An 18,196-nucleotide genomic window follows, 5' to 3' on the forward strand; every position below is an offset into this window, starting at 1 on the left:
GATTTAAAACTGAAATTGAATTGTATTTTATCGGTCTATTATAGTTTTTAGCAGTACACTGGACACTGGAGTTGGAATTTCCCGCAAAACTCCTCATGCTGTGGCTGTAACACATTTCTGTTCTCATCCATAAAATAATCAAAAGCCCAAATCCCACTGGAACACCATTCCTTTATATACATGTTTCCCACTGTGGAATATGTATGTGTTGTTTCACACTGGTGGTTTCAAGTTATGTTTAATTCCACTACAGAAAGACTAGTGATGCAAGTGCACTGTCCATGTTAATGAATGCAGAACTTACGAGGACTCGTGAACGCCTCATGCGGCTCAGCCAATCAGAGCCACGTCTCCATCGTCAACAGGAAACGGGTGAAGCGTCCTTGGAGATGCTGTAACTTTCTCATCTTCCTCCCCTCTTCGCACAAAATGTCTGTGTTTAACAACTGACAACTAATCGGTATCACCACAGAGGCTAATGAGAAAACGATTAAAAGTTCGGAAGGTAAATCACGTACAACGAATAAGCTGTTCTCCAACTACTTAGCAAGTTTAGCTAACGTCAAGTTAACGGTAGCTAGTTTGCGCCCAGCTAGCTAGCATATGAACTTAGCTGAGATGCTAGCTTAATTAGCTTAGCGCTTTCATTCCCTTTCTCTGCTGTATCACATATTCCTGTCTTTAAAATGATTCCTTGCCGATTTGTATTAGTTTGTTTATCGACATGTTAATATGGCCTAACTGCTCATCCCAACTTTATCATAACCTTAATTATAAATAGCCTTTTTCTTTGTAAAACAGTCTAGCGAGGTTCAAGAAGTTAGTGCTAATCTTATTAGCTGAGAATAACAGTCATGTAAAGAGACTGAGTTTTCTTTGCGAAAACAGGACGTCTTTTGCACAACATGGTAATCTTATGTGGATGTCTGCTGCTGTGTATTACACAGTATATCTCCCTTCGTAATTGCATGTACCCTGTTTTGCATTTCTCTGCAGTAACCATGACTGCAGCTGCTCTCATAGGAGACCAGCTGATCCTTGAGGAGGACTATGATGAAACCTATATACCCTCTGAACAAGGTAAACAGTGGAGGGGTGATAATCCGGGAATGGCTGCTGCTAAGGAAATGCCTGGCTATTTGTGCCTAGATTATTTGTACTATAGATAGCATTTACTAGCACCTCACTGGTGGCAGGTGGCAACTCCTTAGCTTGACTGGTTTACACTGACATGTTGGTAACCGATGACAGATAGTGGTGGATCCTGCAGTGTCTTTTTATCTACACGATATTAAAATATCAATTTATAGAGCCCATCCCCAACACTTACATCATTCTATCATGTTATGTTTTGTTTGGGAGGAGGGCTCATTTTGCTTTAATGACTAACACATTCACCTCGTCTCACTCTCTCTACCTATCAGAGATCCAAGAGTACGCAAGAGAGATTGGCATTGATCCCGACCACGAGCCGGAGCTCCTGTGGCTGGCCAGGGAAGGCATCGTTGCCCCTCTGCCTCCCGAGTGGAAGCCTTGGTAAGCAAGGGAGGACAGGCAGGAGAGTGGCGCCCCGGTATCATGGCCACCCACAGAAAACAGCGTGCGAGTAATTTGACTCTGGTTTCCATTGCTCTCAATGTACATACTTACACAGAAATAGGCATACCGTTAAAACAAGGACAGCAAAGCGAAGCAAAGGTAAACCTTTAATTACATATATGTATATTAGTAAACAATAAGGCAATGATGCAGAGTGCAAAGGGTGCTGGAATCAATATGCAATGATTTTACAGATATATATTTGACAGTGATGATATGTACATGTTAAAAACACTATAAAATTATAAAAATACACAGACAGAGATCATTTGAATCTGAAGAGTATTTACTGGTTTGTAGATGTTTTATCAAATCATACTTGGTGTGGAGGCTGTGGTGTTACAGTTTCTGTTTCTCTTGATATAGCTGAAAGTTGTTGAGAACAGTCTCGGGGATCCTTAGTGAGGCACCAGATGTTCAAGCAATCCCAGCAGCAAGTTCAGCTTATCGGAATGTGTCTGACAGTGATGTAATGGTGTTTTTGTCAGATGAACTAATCAAGGGCGGGGGTTTGTTTCTGACACCTGAACGTGTGTGGCAAACCTCTCTTGCTCCATCATAGTGTCAGCTGCGGTGAAATAATAAAGTAAATGATGCCTCTTACACGAGAACACAATACTTAAACAGCCAGGCAGATGTTAGATGTTAACAATTTTAGATATAGTTTGAAGACGAAGCCTTTTTTCTCTCTAATTTTAGCCACTTCTGAGGCTCTTGCTTCAGCAAATGAAATACCTGTCCACCATTTCTCCTCTGTGTGCTCCACTGAGAGGCTGGTAAAATGAAGGAATAATTAGTCAGATATAGGTTTTGTATATGTTTAGCTTCGATGTGATACGTTGAGGAAATGGAACTTATAACAAAATGTGTTTGCAGGTTGTAAATTAATGATTATAAAGTAAAAGTAAGAAGCGTTAATCCTTTATGGCCCAACAAACCTTTGAGACAGGGGTTATATAGAATTATTTAGGTCATGAGGCGCAACGTTCAGTTTTAGGTGACAACACAACCTCGGGTGACATCTCTCCGTTCACCTACCCATCCACCCATCATCTCTCCTTCCCCTTCCTGGGCCCCTCTGGAGGTGCCGAAGTGACCCCCCTCCTCTCCCCCCTCCTCCCCCACAGCCAGGATGTAACGGGGGACATCTACTATTTCAACTTCTCCTCGGGCCAGTCCACCTGGGATCACCCCTGCGATGAGCACTACCGCCGCCTGGTGACACAGGAGCGTGAGCGCGCCCAGGTCACTGCCGCTGCAGGAGGCACAGGGGCGAAGAAGGACAAGGACAAGAAGAAGAAGAAAGAAAAGAAGGAGAAGAAAGAGAAAAAGAAGAAGGAGCCACTCAAGACTCCTGGGGTGAGTGGTTGTTGTGTTAAAAGCTGCGCTCTGTTGAAACTGTCATTAGCAGAGACTTTTAGACTGTAATGGTTTTGCTCATTTTTCTGTAATGACGTGCACACTGTGCAAAACACTGGCAAACATATTATTAAATCATTATCATCATTAAATAAGAATCAGGTAATAACTTGATGTTGAGATCTCTCAGTGGGGATTCTCAATGTAATGAATTATTTAAGTGTTTCTGATGTTTGGTCTACGTGCTCACTTCTCCCGCTGTGTTTGTTTACCCTACAGGCGCTGAGTTCAGCCCTGGGACCCCTACCATCCCCACTGGGCAGCCTGGCTCCTCTGAGAGGTCTGGATGCCCCTGGCCCGCTGCCTGGTTCTGCGCCTGCTCTCCGGCGGTCGCTCGGCAGCTCAGGGGGACTGGAGCCCCTGAAGACATCCCTTGGGGTAAGCTCTGAGGGCTATATGAAGATCCATATGATATGCTTTTGTGTTTATTCTTGACAGTATACTATGTTTAATTTCTTTGTTGGTCAGGGCCCTCGGAGCAGTGGAACATCTAGTGTTCTGGGCAGCAGGCAGGAGGAGAGGGTGTCTCTCACTCTGCCTGGCTTTGGAGATGACGATGATGATGACGATGACGATGAGAAGATATCCGAAAACGAGGTGCAGTACAACCTATAGACCAGTGCAAGATGATGACAGTAGTTGGTTTAGCTGCCTTAGGCTCTTACGTGTATATTTTATGTCCCTATTAAACCAGACATTGTCCCTTTTTCAGCCAAGTCCTCGTGGTTCAGACCGACTATTAAAAAATCTTCATCTGGACTTGGATGCGCTTGGAGGAGGCCTACAGTATGAGGTACACAGGGTCATTTAATCCTATGTTAAATCCAGAAGTGCTTTTTAGGTATGAATATGTTTTTTTCTTGTTAATGCTTTGTGCGTGTGCTCCAGGACAGTGAGGCCAGTGGTGGAGCTCCAGCTGAGGAGAGGACAGAGCCAGAGTTGCAGGACTTGGCTCTATCCACAGGGCCAACAGACCACAGCCCTGAACCACCATCCCAACAGGTAAACACATACACACACACACACACACACACACACACACACTGGCTCCCAGCTTGTGTCTTTCTTGCTTGTTCTGCCATGTCTGTGTTCTTAGGGGGCACATAGGGACCTAAAATATACATGTAAGAGCCTAAGGCAGGCTGTGGCAAGCAAATTTTTTAAGATAGCACGAAGGTTGTGGTATCCTGTGAAACTATACAACCAAAGGCATCCATTTGTACCAACCATAACAGCATAGCTTGTTGAGAAGTGGGCTAAATAACGCTCTAAATCTGGGCAAGGCAACAACTGGCATAGCAATTTCCAGAGGGGTCCCTTGATCTCTCACCTCAAGATACTCGAATAAAAATGGGTTCTATGGGCACCCATGAGTCTCCTCTAAACATGAGGAGGCTTGTTCACAGTAAATGTTTTGTTCCTTACAGTTAATGTACTCCTTCAAATTAAAGCTGTATGATTTTTTTAAGGAAAGATCAACATGACATGGACACATACATAACACATTAAAACAGGATTGTTGTGGAACGCAAAATGTTGGATATAGATGGTAATATGCACCTACGTCTAAGTTTGGGGTAGGCCTCCTTGTTTCCCAGTCATCAGTACCACAGTGGACTTCTCTTGTTGTCTCATGTAACTGTGTTTCTAAACCATCTGTTGTTCCTTCTCTTTGTCTCGTGCGACCTCTTTCACCTTTAAACCTCTCACGTTTGCACCATGACCTGGGAATGTGTCCGTGTAGCTGCTGTGCTGCTGGGATCTGTCCTACGGCCATGGCTGTCACTGCGTCTTTCTCTTTGTCCTACTGTCTTCCTACTGTCACTGTTATTGCTTTGCTGTCTGAAACTATGTATCAGGAGCTTGTGTCGTCACCCTCGAAACAGTGAACACCACCATTTCCCTCTGACTTGTGTATTTATCCACACCGATACTCCCCGCCTCTCGCCTCTAGAATCTGAGAAGTCCTGTTTTTGTACATTATCTACTTATTAAAGTAGGTAATGCATTTATTCTTTGTTTCAAAATTACAGTGTCCCAGTGATTTAATGGGACTGATTTGATAGATTCAGTGATCTCTTTTTGACATTATGGCTTTTCTGGAACGCTGAAACAAAGAAATGACATTTATGAAACAAACCTGCTCCCGTGTGTGCGCCTGTGTTTGAGTGTTTGAGAGACCCAGACCCTGAAAATGTGTATGTTTCTCTGTAATTGCATGCATATGTTTTGTTGCCTAATGTATTTCTCGTGCGTTAGTTGTCTAACATGAATAATTATGTCCTTGCAAAATGCACGGTCCGTCGGATTTGCATGCAGTTGTGTCAAGATCATCACCCGCCCCACCGTCTTTCAGCGGGGGTCACAATCTTTTCCTCTGCCTCCTTCCCTCACATGCCCTCCTCCGTCCTTTCTCTCCCTTGTGTCTCTGCACGCCTTCCTTTGTGCCTCTGTTTGGGATGGATGGACTGTTCATCCTCTTACCCTCCACCAAGGACTCCCTGAGGGGCCGCCACCTCCACCTGTCCTCGCTGGCGGGCAGCAGAAACAACATCAATGAGGAGGGGGCTGGTACTGAACAGGAGGTGGCAGAGGAGTTAAATGATATGGTGAAAGAGGAGGAGGAGGAGGAGGGGGAGGAAGATGAGGATGCTCAGAGAGAGATGCGAGAGGATGAAGGAGGAGGAGGGGAGGCAGAGGAGGGAGGGAAGGATGAGAAAGAAGAGGTAGGAAATGAGCTGGAAGATGGAGAGGCGCAGGATGAGGAAGCAGATGAGAGAAAAAGCAAAGAAGAGGGGGACAAGGTAGACGACGAGCCGGGAGGAAGTAAGGGGTCTATAGAAAGCAACAAAGAAGAGGAAGAGGTAGAGATGGAGGAGGTAGAGGAGGAATGCTGCGAAGGCGGCGATGAGGAGATAGATGAAGGGGAAGGTGGAGTGTCAGAAAACATTGAACGCAGTGTGAAGAAGGGGAGCATTGAAAGAAAGGAAAATGGCAGTGATGAGGAAAGTTGTGTTGAAAGCCAGCACGGTGAGACCAAAGAGAAAGACGAGAATGTGGAGAGTGATGAGGCAGTGGAGAGTTTAACGGAGGAGAAAGAAGAAGTGAAGGAAGAGGTGATAGCGGAAGAAGAAAAAGACAGTTTGGAGGAAAGTAGCGATGAAGTTGTAGAGAAATGCTTCAAAAGTGATCAAGATGGAGGGAGTGAGGAAGAGGACAAAAATGACAAAGACAAGGATGAGCTTGAGGGAAGCGTTGATGACGATGACGGGCACGAGAGTGAGGAAGAGGAGGTGGAGATGAATATTAAAAGAGAGCAAGAGAAGGAGGAGCAGGAGGAGGAGGGTGAGAATGATGAGGCTTTGGAGAGATGCTCCCTTAGCCAGAGGAAATCAGAGAGTGACGAGGAGGTGTTGGAGAGATGTGTACAGAGCGAAGGAGGAGAAACAGAGGGGGAGGGACTGGAGGCAGATGACGAATCAGATGCCTGTAAGCCCCAAACTGCACCGGAGAGCGAGGAGGAAGTCGTCGAGGTTTTTGAGACTGGAACGGCTCAAGTCCGACCAGCCGAGCTCAGCACCAGTGACCTTAAAACGCTTGACCAAAAGAGAAAAACTCTTGCTGGCAGGATGAAGGATGTGACAAATAATTACCCCCTTCCTGCAGAGGTAGGGCTCGGTGTTGCCTCTGTGCGTGCTCACCCCCTCCCTGACATTCACTACCCGACCCCAGCCCTGATCATGCCTGATCACTGCAAGCAGGTGCATGTAGCTCCCAGAATCCAACTCCTTAGGGGCTCCCAGTCTGAATGTCGCCACTGGCACGCTGGAATTTGAGAATCCATTTGAGCCCCTGAGGACTGGATTGGAAAGTTCTCATCCCTTTTCCCCATCGACAGTACAGGCTTTTAGTAGTCTATCTGCTATTAGGTTGGCGGTTAATTTTGAGCATCATTTGACCAGACACAGTTCTCTCATCTCCCGCCATCGCCTCCCCCACTTTTCAGAGTCTGCTTGCTTCAGTTGCAGATTGCTTGACTGTCCGGTTTTACAGTATGGCTGCCAATTTGCCAGCCTTGTGTATGTTTGAATGCACGCTGTGCTGTTTGCCTTTTGCTGTGTGTGTTTCTTTGGAAAGGACAGCATGCCCCAATGTTTAGTTTGGCTTCTGCAATTTTGTTTGCGTGTGTTCATTCAGAACTGTTGCCTCGTTGTTGACTGTGTTTGTGTGTGTGTTATCGCAGGAGTCTGAGGCCAGTGAGAACATAGAGGAAGCTTCATCCTCTATAGATGTCAAGGTAATCTGATAATGCAGTGTGACACCACATGTAGAACTGTTTATTTGCAACTGGTTTTGTAATGGTTCTGGTTTTGTGTCCTTAAGCTGTCGGAGAAGGTTCTGGATATCAACGACCTGTCCGGCACTGTCACTCCACTTGAGAGAGACGACAAAGAGGAAACAAAAGAGGAAGAGGGGGCAAAAACAAAGAAGGCAGAAGCTCCCAAGAGGTTTGCAGCTGATTTCATATTGCTCAGACTAAGCTGCATTGTGTTCTTATCAGGTCTCATAAAGAATTGGAAGTTAATTTTAGAGGCCTTGTTGATCAAACTTCTTCCAACATCTCTGACGAATTCGGCTGTTTTTATTTTAACAGTGATTTCAGCTGTGAAGTTGTTGCTTGTGAAAATTGTCAGGCACCAAGCATTTCTTTGTAAAGGCCCAGACACACCAAATCCACAACCAAGACCTAGAGGCGACAGACGCTGACTGTTGCGTCACCTCACATCACCTGTATCTCAACCGAAAAGTTGCACTGAGCACACCGCAAAGACTTCAGCCAACGGCCAACTAGCACATAAGTTTTGCGCCTGCGTGAGAGGAGGTAACTCTCCATAACAGCAGGTGGCGGCAGTCTATATTTGTCATTCAAAAAAAGGGAAAGTGGAAGACTGAGTGGACAGATTCAAGATGCTACTTAGAACAAACAATAGTGAACAAAAACACAAACAGTTAAGAAACGTTTCTGCTAAACACCTCAATTACAAAAAATAAATCTTACCTAAATAACATGTTTGTTTCAGTCTCAGTCCCTCTTGACTTTAGCTGTTAATTGCTTTCCTCACTTCCATTTTTCCTCTCGTGCACTCTTGGGTGCCGCCATCTCCGACACTGATTCAAACAGCTGGACTGACCAAAAAGCAGCCAAGAATTGCTGACTAGTGCCAATGTTGTGGGTAACACCACAAAACCTTGAGTGACAGATGCTCATTGACGGCTCGACATTGACAAACGTCCATTGACTTGGTGTGTCAGGGCCCTAAAAGACTCACTATTAAATTAATATTGGTGAAACATGCAGCTCCTGTGTCAAAACAAGGGCATAGACAGTCAGGAAATATACTCGTGTCCATTATTGAAATAACACTGATAGTTGTGTGCAGCATATTTTCAGTTTGAACTTTGTATTAGTAAAACAGCTTTCTCCCTTTTCAGGCATTCACAGGCTGCTGGCAAAGACAACCCTCCAACTCCGAAAGTTGACCGACTCGTCCTCCACCAGTCCAGCCCTTCGCCCTCCCTCTTTAGCCTCTCCCACTCAGAACAAGACATCGGGCTCCATCCAAAAACTGAGAGCCTTGGCACGTCTCTGGGTCTACAAAGGCCTGAGACCTCCAGAGGTCGGCTGGTCCGTTCCTCCAACACCCAACTTGAGGACGCTGAACCTCCCTCAAAAATCCAAGAGAGCCTCCTGGACGATGAAACAAGCTGGAGAATAAGTAAAGACAGAGAGAAGGAAGAAGAGGAGGAGGAGGAGGAGAGGGAGAGGAGGAAGGCTGATAGAGAGGTGGAGGAGGAGAGGGAGCATATGATGGAGAAGGAGAAGAGAATGCGTCTCCTCCAGGAGGAGCTGAGGAGGGAAGAGGAGGAGAGGAAGAGGGAGAGGAGGAAGGCTGATAGAGAGGTGGAGGAGGAGAGGGAGCATATGATGAAGGAGAAGGAGAAGAGAATGCATCTCCTCCAGGAGGAGCTGAGGAGGGAAGAGGAGGAGGAGGAGAGGAAGCTGAAGGAGGAAAGTGAGGAAAGACTGAGGTAGGCGAGGAGGAGAGTATAACACCAACATTTTACTGCTTAAGTACACATACATTTGACTAAAACAAATGCACATGTATGCGCTTCTCCCCAGGGCTCTGAGACAGCGCCTGCTGTCTAAGAGGAGAGAGGAGGAGGCCAGGCTGAATGAGGAGTCTGATAGGATGCTGGAGGAGCTCAGAGAGTCTGCTCAGGAGGAGAGGGAGAGGCAGCAGCACAAACTCAGGTCAGACGCACACACAAACACATTAAACAAATGTGCACCAGAGCAGTAGTTCTCAAAGTGAATCTGCAGTACACACTTTAAATATTAAGATCTTGTTCGTAAAGTCTGATCAGATGGGTGATTGAAATCTACAAAGAGCTTTGCAAAGACTGTAGGTAACAGCTCAGCCGACCTGCAAAGTATTCCTTTGTTTCTAGCGACTGTGGCTAAGTAAAGTAGCTAATTCAGTCAGGAACACTTTAGTCAAAGAAAACTATTTCCATTTGCAGTATTATATTTGGCGATATGGCTTTGTTCTGGGGCCTCTGCCTTTTCCTACCTCCAAACCTTCCTGCCCTTCCATGCGCCAACACGGAAAGCCTTAAGGCAGAGAGAGCACACCTATCTGCCCTTCCAAACCCCCAAAGTAACCTTGATGTGTGTGTGTCCTGTGCTCAGGGAGGAGAGCGAGGTCACGCTGAAGGAGTTACGTGTCACTCTAGAGAAAGAGCGAGAAGCGGAGCGCGACAGACTGGAGGCCCAGAAGAGGCAGGACAGTGAACGTCTGAAGGCGGAGTCAGAAGAAGAGATGCAGGCGGAGAAGAGGAGACTCCAGGAGGAGAGGGAGGAGAAGCTGAACTCCCTGAGACATGAGGTGACTGAAGATGATGCTGGATGGATGCTGCTTGTGTCCGGCTCGTTTTATTTCAGTTTTATTTAGTCAGTGTTTGAAGGAGTGGAAGTAAAAGCCAGCTTCAGATTTACTCTTGTTTGCTGTTTCGGCTTGCTATATTTGTGTTTTTCGGGCGCTGTGTCTCATGGATGCTCGCTGCTTTAGATCTGGCACCTGGTCGCAACCTTTTTGCAACTGCACTTGGCTTGACCGCCTTGTGAACGCTTCTCTGCTTGATTAATGAGTGATATCTCTGAACAAACTGAAGCTTAACACAACTTCCAGGAATAACAAAGATAAACAAACAGCTTGACAAACATTTGTTTAAAAAAATCAAACTTCAAATAGTGTCACTGCTAGTAAGTAAACCAGAGTGAAAAACAAATGACTCATGGGGTTCTTGACCCACGTGGTGTGAGCAGGTTGGCACATTGGCTTGGATCCCAGTTTTCATATGTAAAACATAGCCTGAAGCCAACTTGGCAGGTCGCTACATGTCATTTTACACAAGTTTTATTGACTCGTGTTCCTGTTACTCTCTTCAGTACAGCTCAGTTTTTGGTTATTTCCTGTCAGTTCTTGACAACACGCAGCAAGGACAAGAATTCTTATGATGGTGCTATCAAGTGTTTTATTTTGGAAGTAAAGCACTTACGGAAAGACATAAACAGGATATAAACTCTGAATATTTCGACTGTTAATGTGATAATTAAAGATACAACTGAGAAGCGCAAGAACCAGAAGTTTGTGTTTGCTCTGTTTCTGTGGTACATGGTGGCATTGGACTTGAGTGTTTGCACTGCTTTGTCTGTACAAAGGTTAAATTTACAGAGAGGAGGAGGGACCCCATGAGCCCACGACCTGAACAGCAACTAGCAGAGTACCACCGAGAGGTTAGAGGACACACACACACCCANACACACACACACACACACGCACACGTTCTGTAGATAACTATTACGTCATCATTATGTGTATTTCTTTTAATTCGTTTTTTCACTGGAATGTAACTTGTTGTACTGTAAACTGACTTTCGCTGTGTCACCTTTCAGCTGGCTGATGTTCTTCAAGAAGTGCGGGAGGAAGTGCAGCGTGATCATGAGAGGAAGCTGGAGCAGCTGAGGGAGGACCACAGGAGAGAGATGAACAGCATCAGAGAGAAATACCTGGATGAGGTCAGTGTGTTTAGCTGGTGTTTAAATTTTACACTTACCTGCTGCATACCCTCGTTCTGTACTTGCATCAGTGAGAACAGAAGAATATGTTGTTTTTTATTTTCTGTTTTGTATGGCAATAATAAAATGTTGTGTGTGTGTGTTCCAGGAGACTGACCAGAGGGCGCGCTTGCTTTCTTCTCTGCAGGAGGACAGAGAGCATCTCCAGGCCTCACATGCTGTCCAACTGGAGAAACTCCGCTTGCAGCTCAACACGCAGATACAAAAGACACAGCTGACACACTCACGCAAGGTGTGACCAGAGACACACATACACACACATTTCATAACAGTGCAGGGCTATACTACATGAGACCCTTAAAAGAGGGTGGATCAAGGGGAGTACCACCAGTTGGTCCAGGAGCTTCCCCTCCATGATGGTCATTTTCTGAAATAACAGACACTGTCTTCCAGAGAATAAATATGTCTTATCTTGTCTGTAAGGAGTCAGAACTGGAGGATCTGGCAAATCAGATGGAGCTGAGAGCCAAAGAACTAAAGAGTCAGGAGGCCATGCTTCAGAACAAGGTATTCTATCCTATACTGTATGTACTATAAATCACTGATGCACTAGTCTAAACCACGTGGACTGATGGCTTCTGTCTCTTTGCAGGCAGCAGATCTGAAGAGAAGGAGGAAGAAGCTTGGGGAGGAAGAGGATGAAGTGGACAGACAGATCGAGGTAGGACATCCCACTTCTTCTTCATTAAAAAAATAATGCTACCCAACCTGTCCATCTAACAACCCCCTTTATCCCCACCTGTGTGTGTGTCCAGGCCTTACCCCGACTGATCCAGGAGAGAGATCTGCTGAAGGAGGAGCTGGAGAGGATGAGAGAGGAGAAACATCAAGCCAGGGAACTTCTCCAGAGAGCCAGGCAGGACAGGAGTGAGGGCAAGGAAGCGGAGGAGAGGCTGAGGGAGGAGAGAGACAAAGCCAGGGAAGAGTGCAGGAGGGCCAAGGAGAGCAAGGAGCGACTGGAGAGCAAGGTGGTGCTGCTGCAGGAGAGATGCGACCGTCTCAGTCAAAGAGTCAGGTATAGTTTCCACGCATCCTTTGGTTTTACTTCAGTTCCAGCCAATGGCGTTATTTAACCGAGCAGAATGCAGTGATTTCCAATGTTCCTGTGAGAAGTTGTTCACATTTTTAAAGGCATGATGATCTTATTTTGTCCAAATAGTGAGCTGGAACAAGGTGAAGGGGGGAGCGCCTGCCCCGTACCAGAATTTAAACTGGACAAAAAGAAGGCAGATAAAGCAGAGGCGACTGCGCCCTCCAGTGACATGAGAGACTCATCGCTACTTGTAGAAGACCTGGACGACCCGCCACTCTCCCCTGTGCCTGACAGCCAAAGCAGCATGGAAGAGTAAGGAGAGAGAAACAGACAGACACAGAAAACAGAGAGTAAATGTGTGGTTGTTAATCACAGTTTTAGCTACTGGATATTTGAAGGGTACAGATAAACTATAGGTCTGTTTTCAGCCTCTGGGCAGCACAGAGTTGTCAGTTCTTACCGGTGTTTGAGTAATGGTTACTGAGAGCTAATATAAATCCTGTATGGAGAGCTGATGAACCAGTATTCTGTATTTGGCACTCAGACAGAATGATACTACAACTACTGCTCCAGTACTATAATATAATACTGTAATATAGGGCTGAGCGATATAACGACTATGTAAGATATATCAATATATTTTCAGGCAAGACATAAATTCAGACAACACATTTATATCGATATAGGGTCACGTTGTGTTACATAATGCATACCTGTGTCACACTGTCTGCACAGCTCCGCCCCACTCACTAACTCACAAGTTCTCCAGCAATACTTAAGACATAGATTTATCGGTTTATCTATTTAATCTGTCTGTTAATTAGTCTGCAGTGCGACATCAGTCTATATGTTGCATGTGCTACGTTTGGTTGTTACGTACATCTCTTGATGCACTTGGACACATCATCAGTGAGGTACCTGGAGTCATCAAGGGTTTTGGGTCTTTCAACTTCAGACCCCCTCACCCAGGTGACCCAATCAGGAGTGATCAGTTCCCAAGGAGGAGCATTTAGAGAATAAACGAGAGGACCAAACTCAGAACCCTGGGGGACGCCTTGGGATTCGTTTTAGTTTACAGACAGTCGATGGCAGGTCCAACATGGCTGGCTAGAAGAATAATGACAATTATTGGTTCACTGTTGATCAGAACATTCAGGATTTAGGAGACAGTCAACGAGAGCTGGACACTAGTGCGTATTTAACCTCAGCCCTCATCCCCTCTGTGTGTCAAGGTTCAGACGCTACATCTCCTCACATGGTGCATCCATCCAAAAAACCAAAGTCTTCCTGGAGAGAGAAAGCAGCCGGCTGATGCAGAGACAGGCAGCTCTGCAGGCGGCCCAGACCAGCTCCTCCCAGGACCCCAACCAGGAAGGAGGGGTGACTGAGGAGATGATTAGGAACCTCCAACAGGTAGGGAGGAGTATGACCCAGCTCCCGCTGAATTATAACTAGTGTGATGACTGGGGTGGATCTGAGTCAGGTGTTAAGTGCTGGTTATTTTCTCTCGTTCTGTCAGGAGGCCAGAAATGTGGTGGAGCTGCACCGGACGGTTCAGAGGGGAAACACTCTCCTGAGGAGGAAAGAGGAGCAACTCCAGCAGCTAGAGAGCTCTATAGCTGAAGAGGTCAGAGGCAAAACATCACCAAAGTAACACTTCACTTTGGTTGAGCACTACTTCTTCTCTTTTCAGTGCAAAGGCCTCATGAAGTCAACCACCACCTATAGTCATAGCTGAGAAATTCAGGGTGGTGGTGACTAAATTAATTCCTTTGACAAATCTATAAACAAAAATTAAACATTTAAAATAAATATATATTTTCTGCCTCTGTCATTGGGCTTTCATTTCATTTTCTTGCTCTCTCTGTTTAGCCGCTGTATCAGGATCTGTCTCGGCTGGGAGGAGAGAGAAAGGTGACCTTTGATGTGACTGAATCTGACCTCAGCAGCACTGTGGACCCACCGGACGGGACAGGTAACACATTTTCAGAGTTTTATCAAAGGTCCTGACATATTCACTGTGTTGATGTTTTTAAAAGCACATTTTATTATTTATTTTTTTAAATTTGTATTTATCATTATGATGTATATATTTTATTAATCTGTTTTTTTTTTTTATTTATTTTTAACCTATTTATTTACAGATCTAAAATTGTTTTCTATCCTGAGTTTTTATCCTGCCTCTGGTGTTTCCCCACTACATTGATATTTGTCATGCTTTTATCAGATTAATATATCTTTTCAGCCACACTGAGGGTGTGTTCCTCTCTTTCACTCTGTTTCGTCCTCACTCTCTCGTCAGGAGGTCACCCCACAGTCCCGGACAAAGTCCAGGAGTTAGCAGAGTCCCTGCAGCAGATCTCAGGCCAGCTCAACACCGTGCTGAGTGCATTGGGTTCACTGGCCCAGAGGCAGAGCGCCACACCTTATACAGCCTTCCCTCCACCTCTGTCTCTGTCTCAACCTCACTCATCTCCAGCTCCCATGTCCGCCACCTCCACCTCTGCCTCAGTCTTGCCACAGATGCACACCCTGGGCCCCAGCTCCTCAGCCACACCTCCTCCAGTCAGGCTCTCAGAGCCGTCCTGGAACTGGGCGACCCAAGGCACCTCCGCTGCCACCCCTCTCTTCAGCACCCCCATCAGCAGTGGGCTGAGGCCGTCTGAGGACCTCATCAACAGCAGATTTAGCCAGATATTCCCCAGTATGCCAACAGACACCTTATTTAGCTTTAGATTAAGTGAAGCACCAATAATGGGACTTGTTATAAGGAGGTTGTGTCAGTTTCAATCATGTTGTTTTGTTCTCCAGGAGCCGCTATGGACCCACTCACCATGGGGACGACCTCCGCATACTCGTCATACACTCCTGCTAGGTAACCTGCAACAAATCTGTAATCATGCTGTTATTATAGATCATGTTTGTCTTATACTTGTGTGTGTGTGTCCATGTGTATCTAAGTGAACATGGTCGTAGCATGCGGTCTGTGCAGAGGTCAGCGGAGGTAGACGGCCAGAGGCTGCAGGGGCTGATTGACGGCAACAAGAGGTGGCTGGAGATGCGCAAGAAAGACACCAGCATGTATCCTTCTGTCACACAAACTCATACACACACACCAACACATATATATCAGTATTGAGTCCATCACAAGCTATTTTTTGCTCTCTCAGTTTCCTTTCTTATATTAGCACACATTTAATCAATATTTCCCATTTTTGCCTTACACTACATTTTCACTTTTTCCAAATGCCTATATGAGATGGACATGTCCATGCATGCCCAGAGCTGTGACGGGGCCAGAGTTTGTGTGTGTTTAACAGCAGTTGAGCAATTGAGAGGACTGCTGCTAGTTAGCTAGAAAAGTAGAAAGCTCCCTCTTACATTTCAGTTGTTTTACTAACAGTGTTTATTCATGTATTTTTGACTTGTCTGATAACCTTTTACTACTTCACATTACTGCAGCGGTGGAGGAAAAACTCAGATCTTAAACTTGAGTAAAAGTAGCACAACCCCAAATCCAGAAAAGTTGGGACGCTGTTTAAAATGTAAATAAAAACAGAATGCAATGATTTACAAATCTCATAAACCCAGCTTTTATTCACAATAGCACTTACACAACATATCAGATGTTGAAATGGAGACATTTTACCATTTCATGAAAACTAGTAGCTCATGTTGATTTTGATGGCAGCAACACATCTCAAAAAAGTTGGGTCAGGGGCAACTAAGTGGTGCTAATCAGAAACAGCTGGAGGAGCATTTTGCAACTAATTAGGTTAATTGGCAACAGGTCAGTGACATGACCAGGTATAAAAGGAGCATTTGAGAGGCAGAGTCTCTCAGAAGTGTCAGAGCAGTTCAGAGGAGGACCCAGATGCAGACCAACGGACAGTCTGAGTTTCTAACAGAAAGCGAGCTTTAATGTAGCTGATTGAAAACATCCAGTACAGGCAGGCAACTCAAAGTACAAACAAAAGCAGAACAAAAATTGAACTGAAAACCAACCGGGAAAAACCAGATGAACAGGGATGAGCACAGGAATAACACAGGGATGAATGCAGGAATGACCACAGAGTGCACCCAGGAGGAACACAGGACCAACACAGAAAACTAGACCTTTACTATAGCTGTTTTTACTATATATGTTGCCTGGTAGCTTCCTAAATTCATCAAGGGATCAATGAAGTCTTATCTTTATCCATAATATTACATCATAGTTTATTTGTTCAATTTATTTACGTTTACAGGCATTCACAGATCTGTATCAGGAAGTCAGAGCTAGTTAAAGGCTAAAGTGAACAGATACCTTTTTTCTTTCTTTAAAAATATTTAGCCAGCTAGCTTCCCTGATGTCTACAGGTAGTGTGTTCCATAGCTTTGGGGCGTAATTGACAAAGGCTGCATCCCTGATCTTCCGGCTGTTGCTGGCTCCAATAAACCAGCAGCACATGATCGCAGTGTTCGTGGAGGCAAATAGTTAATAAGGGAGTTAGGGATATAGCTCGGTCCCAGCCCATGTAGGGCTTTATATACGGAGGAGGAGCTTAAACTCAATTCTAAATGTGACAGGACGTCAGTGCAGAGCAGCTCAGACTGGCCTGATGTGCTCTCTCCTCTTGGTTCTGGTTCATAGCCAAGCTGCAGAGTTTTGAATGAGCTGAAGTCTCTCAGTGGTGTTTTTGGGAGGCCAGTAAAAAGTGCGTCACAGTAGTCGAGTGGGCTTGAAATAAAGGCATGAATCAATTCTCCAGCATCATTTTAATTTAGAAATGGTCACACCTTGGCTATGTGCAAGTACCACACATACTTATACTAAGTTACTTTCCACCACTGCATATTTGCCATCTGTTCTCCAAAGCAGAGTGTTTTATGAACACAGTGTTGTCGTGCCCGTTGTCATCTTTAACTCTGCCTTCCAGACCTCTGTTCACCCGCTATCGGGCCCCTTCAACAAAGAGCGGCCTGGTCCAGCTGGGCCTGGACGATAACAACCAGATCAGAGTCTACCATTACTGAAGACATGACATGCAGTCCAGTCCTGCTGCCCTGTGCCTGTCACTGAGGACTTTGGAGCATTAACGGCTGTGTCATGTCAGCATTGCAACGTTTACACACAGGGGCGTCATGTGAGCGCCCCGTGCCCTCTTTGACTCATTCCTTTTTCGCAGACTTTCAGTGCAAAGGCTTTCAGGTAAAGTCTGACCTCCGCTGCTGTGATTGGAGAAAGAGGTGACTGCAGACGACATGGAAATTCAGGGAGCAAACATGTCACAGAGGGACTTTTATCCTCCAACGTGAGATACAGCTGTGAGCAACACCAGACTTCTTTGAAAGCACTTGTGTCACGTTTACACTTGGGCCAAGGCCGTATGTTTTAAATGGTTACATTTATTTTAATGTCAGATGGGAAGTTCAAGACAATTAGAGACGAAGATGAAGATTTATTTATTTCACTTCCTGTACTTGCTTTACTGAAAACATCCCAGACACCATCCGACTCATCTTCGTGTTGTGAACCCGTTTGCTGCTGCAGCCAGGACGTAACACTTAAAAAAAGTTGTGCTTTGCAGGTGCACAGAGGTCAAAGTTCATTTCACAACTTTTGTATTTATGACTCTGCTTTTCTAAGTGACTTGTGTGTGAACAATTTTTAAATAATTTTCTTAGTTTTTGTTGTGTAAGCCTGTCAGAACTGAACCTAATCCACTTTTATTTTCCATATTCCACAGCAGTGACAGTGAGCCGTTGATTAGTGTAAACCTCAACACATGCAGGCAGAGACACAAATGTATTTTGTGCATACATATATATTTGTGTAAATAAATACTGTATTTTTCTATAACATATTTTAATAAATATAATTTTATATTTTATCTTGTGTGCTGATCCTGTTATATGCCGGCGCTGGTGTGTGTGGTCCATTGTTTGAGCAAGTGCATGTG

General features: G+C 45.2%; 1 protein-coding gene across 1 annotated transcript; it reads left to right on the top strand.

The window, feature by feature from the left end:
- The first annotated feature begins 367 nt into the window (after positions 1-367).
- On the top strand, positions 368-18,127 carry LOC126383122 (centrosomal protein of 164 kDa-like). The gene is made up of 27 exons (XM_050033566.1): positions 368-505; positions 997-1,080; positions 1,425-1,536; positions 2,727-2,958; positions 3,238-3,396; positions 3,487-3,615; positions 3,731-3,811; positions 3,907-4,020; positions 7,262-7,315; positions 7,402-7,526; positions 8,512-9,108; positions 9,203-9,334; positions 9,773-9,968; positions 10,805-10,879; positions 11,039-11,161; positions 11,310-11,453; positions 11,645-11,728; positions 11,814-11,882; positions 11,977-12,236; positions 12,381-12,566; positions 13,487-13,667; positions 13,774-13,881; positions 14,127-14,229; positions 14,557-14,958; positions 15,066-15,129; positions 15,216-15,335; positions 17,174-18,127. The coding sequence occupies exons 2-27, from the start codon at positions 1,002-1,004 to the stop codon at positions 17,268-17,270; spliced, it is 4,026 nt and encodes a 1,341-aa protein (XP_049889523.1). The 5' UTR covers positions 368-505; positions 997-1,001; the 3' UTR covers positions 17,271-18,127.
- Positions 18,128-18,196: the final 69 nt, after the last annotated feature.

The sequence above is a fragment of the Epinephelus moara genome, chromosome 2 (assembly GCF_006386435.1).
Source record: "Epinephelus moara isolate mb chromosome 2, YSFRI_EMoa_1.0, whole genome shotgun sequence".
Lineage (NCBI taxonomy): Eukaryota > Metazoa > Chordata > Actinopteri > Perciformes > Serranidae > Epinephelus > Epinephelus moara.

Bases quoted from the DNA above. Each gene is read 5' to 3' on its own strand.
- LOC126383122 (XM_050033566.1), top strand. From the start codon at position 1,002: ATGACTGCAGCTGCTCTCATAGGAGACCAGCTGATCCTTGAGGAGGAC. The intron at 4,021-7,261 runs GTAAACACATAC...GTGTTATCGCAG, and splicing joins CTGAACCACCATCCCAACAG to GAGTCTGAGGCCAGTGAGAA. The intron at 7,316-7,401 runs GTAATCTGATAA...TGTGTCCTTAAG, and splicing joins CATCCTCTATAGATGTCAAG to CTGTCGGAGAAGGTTCTGGA.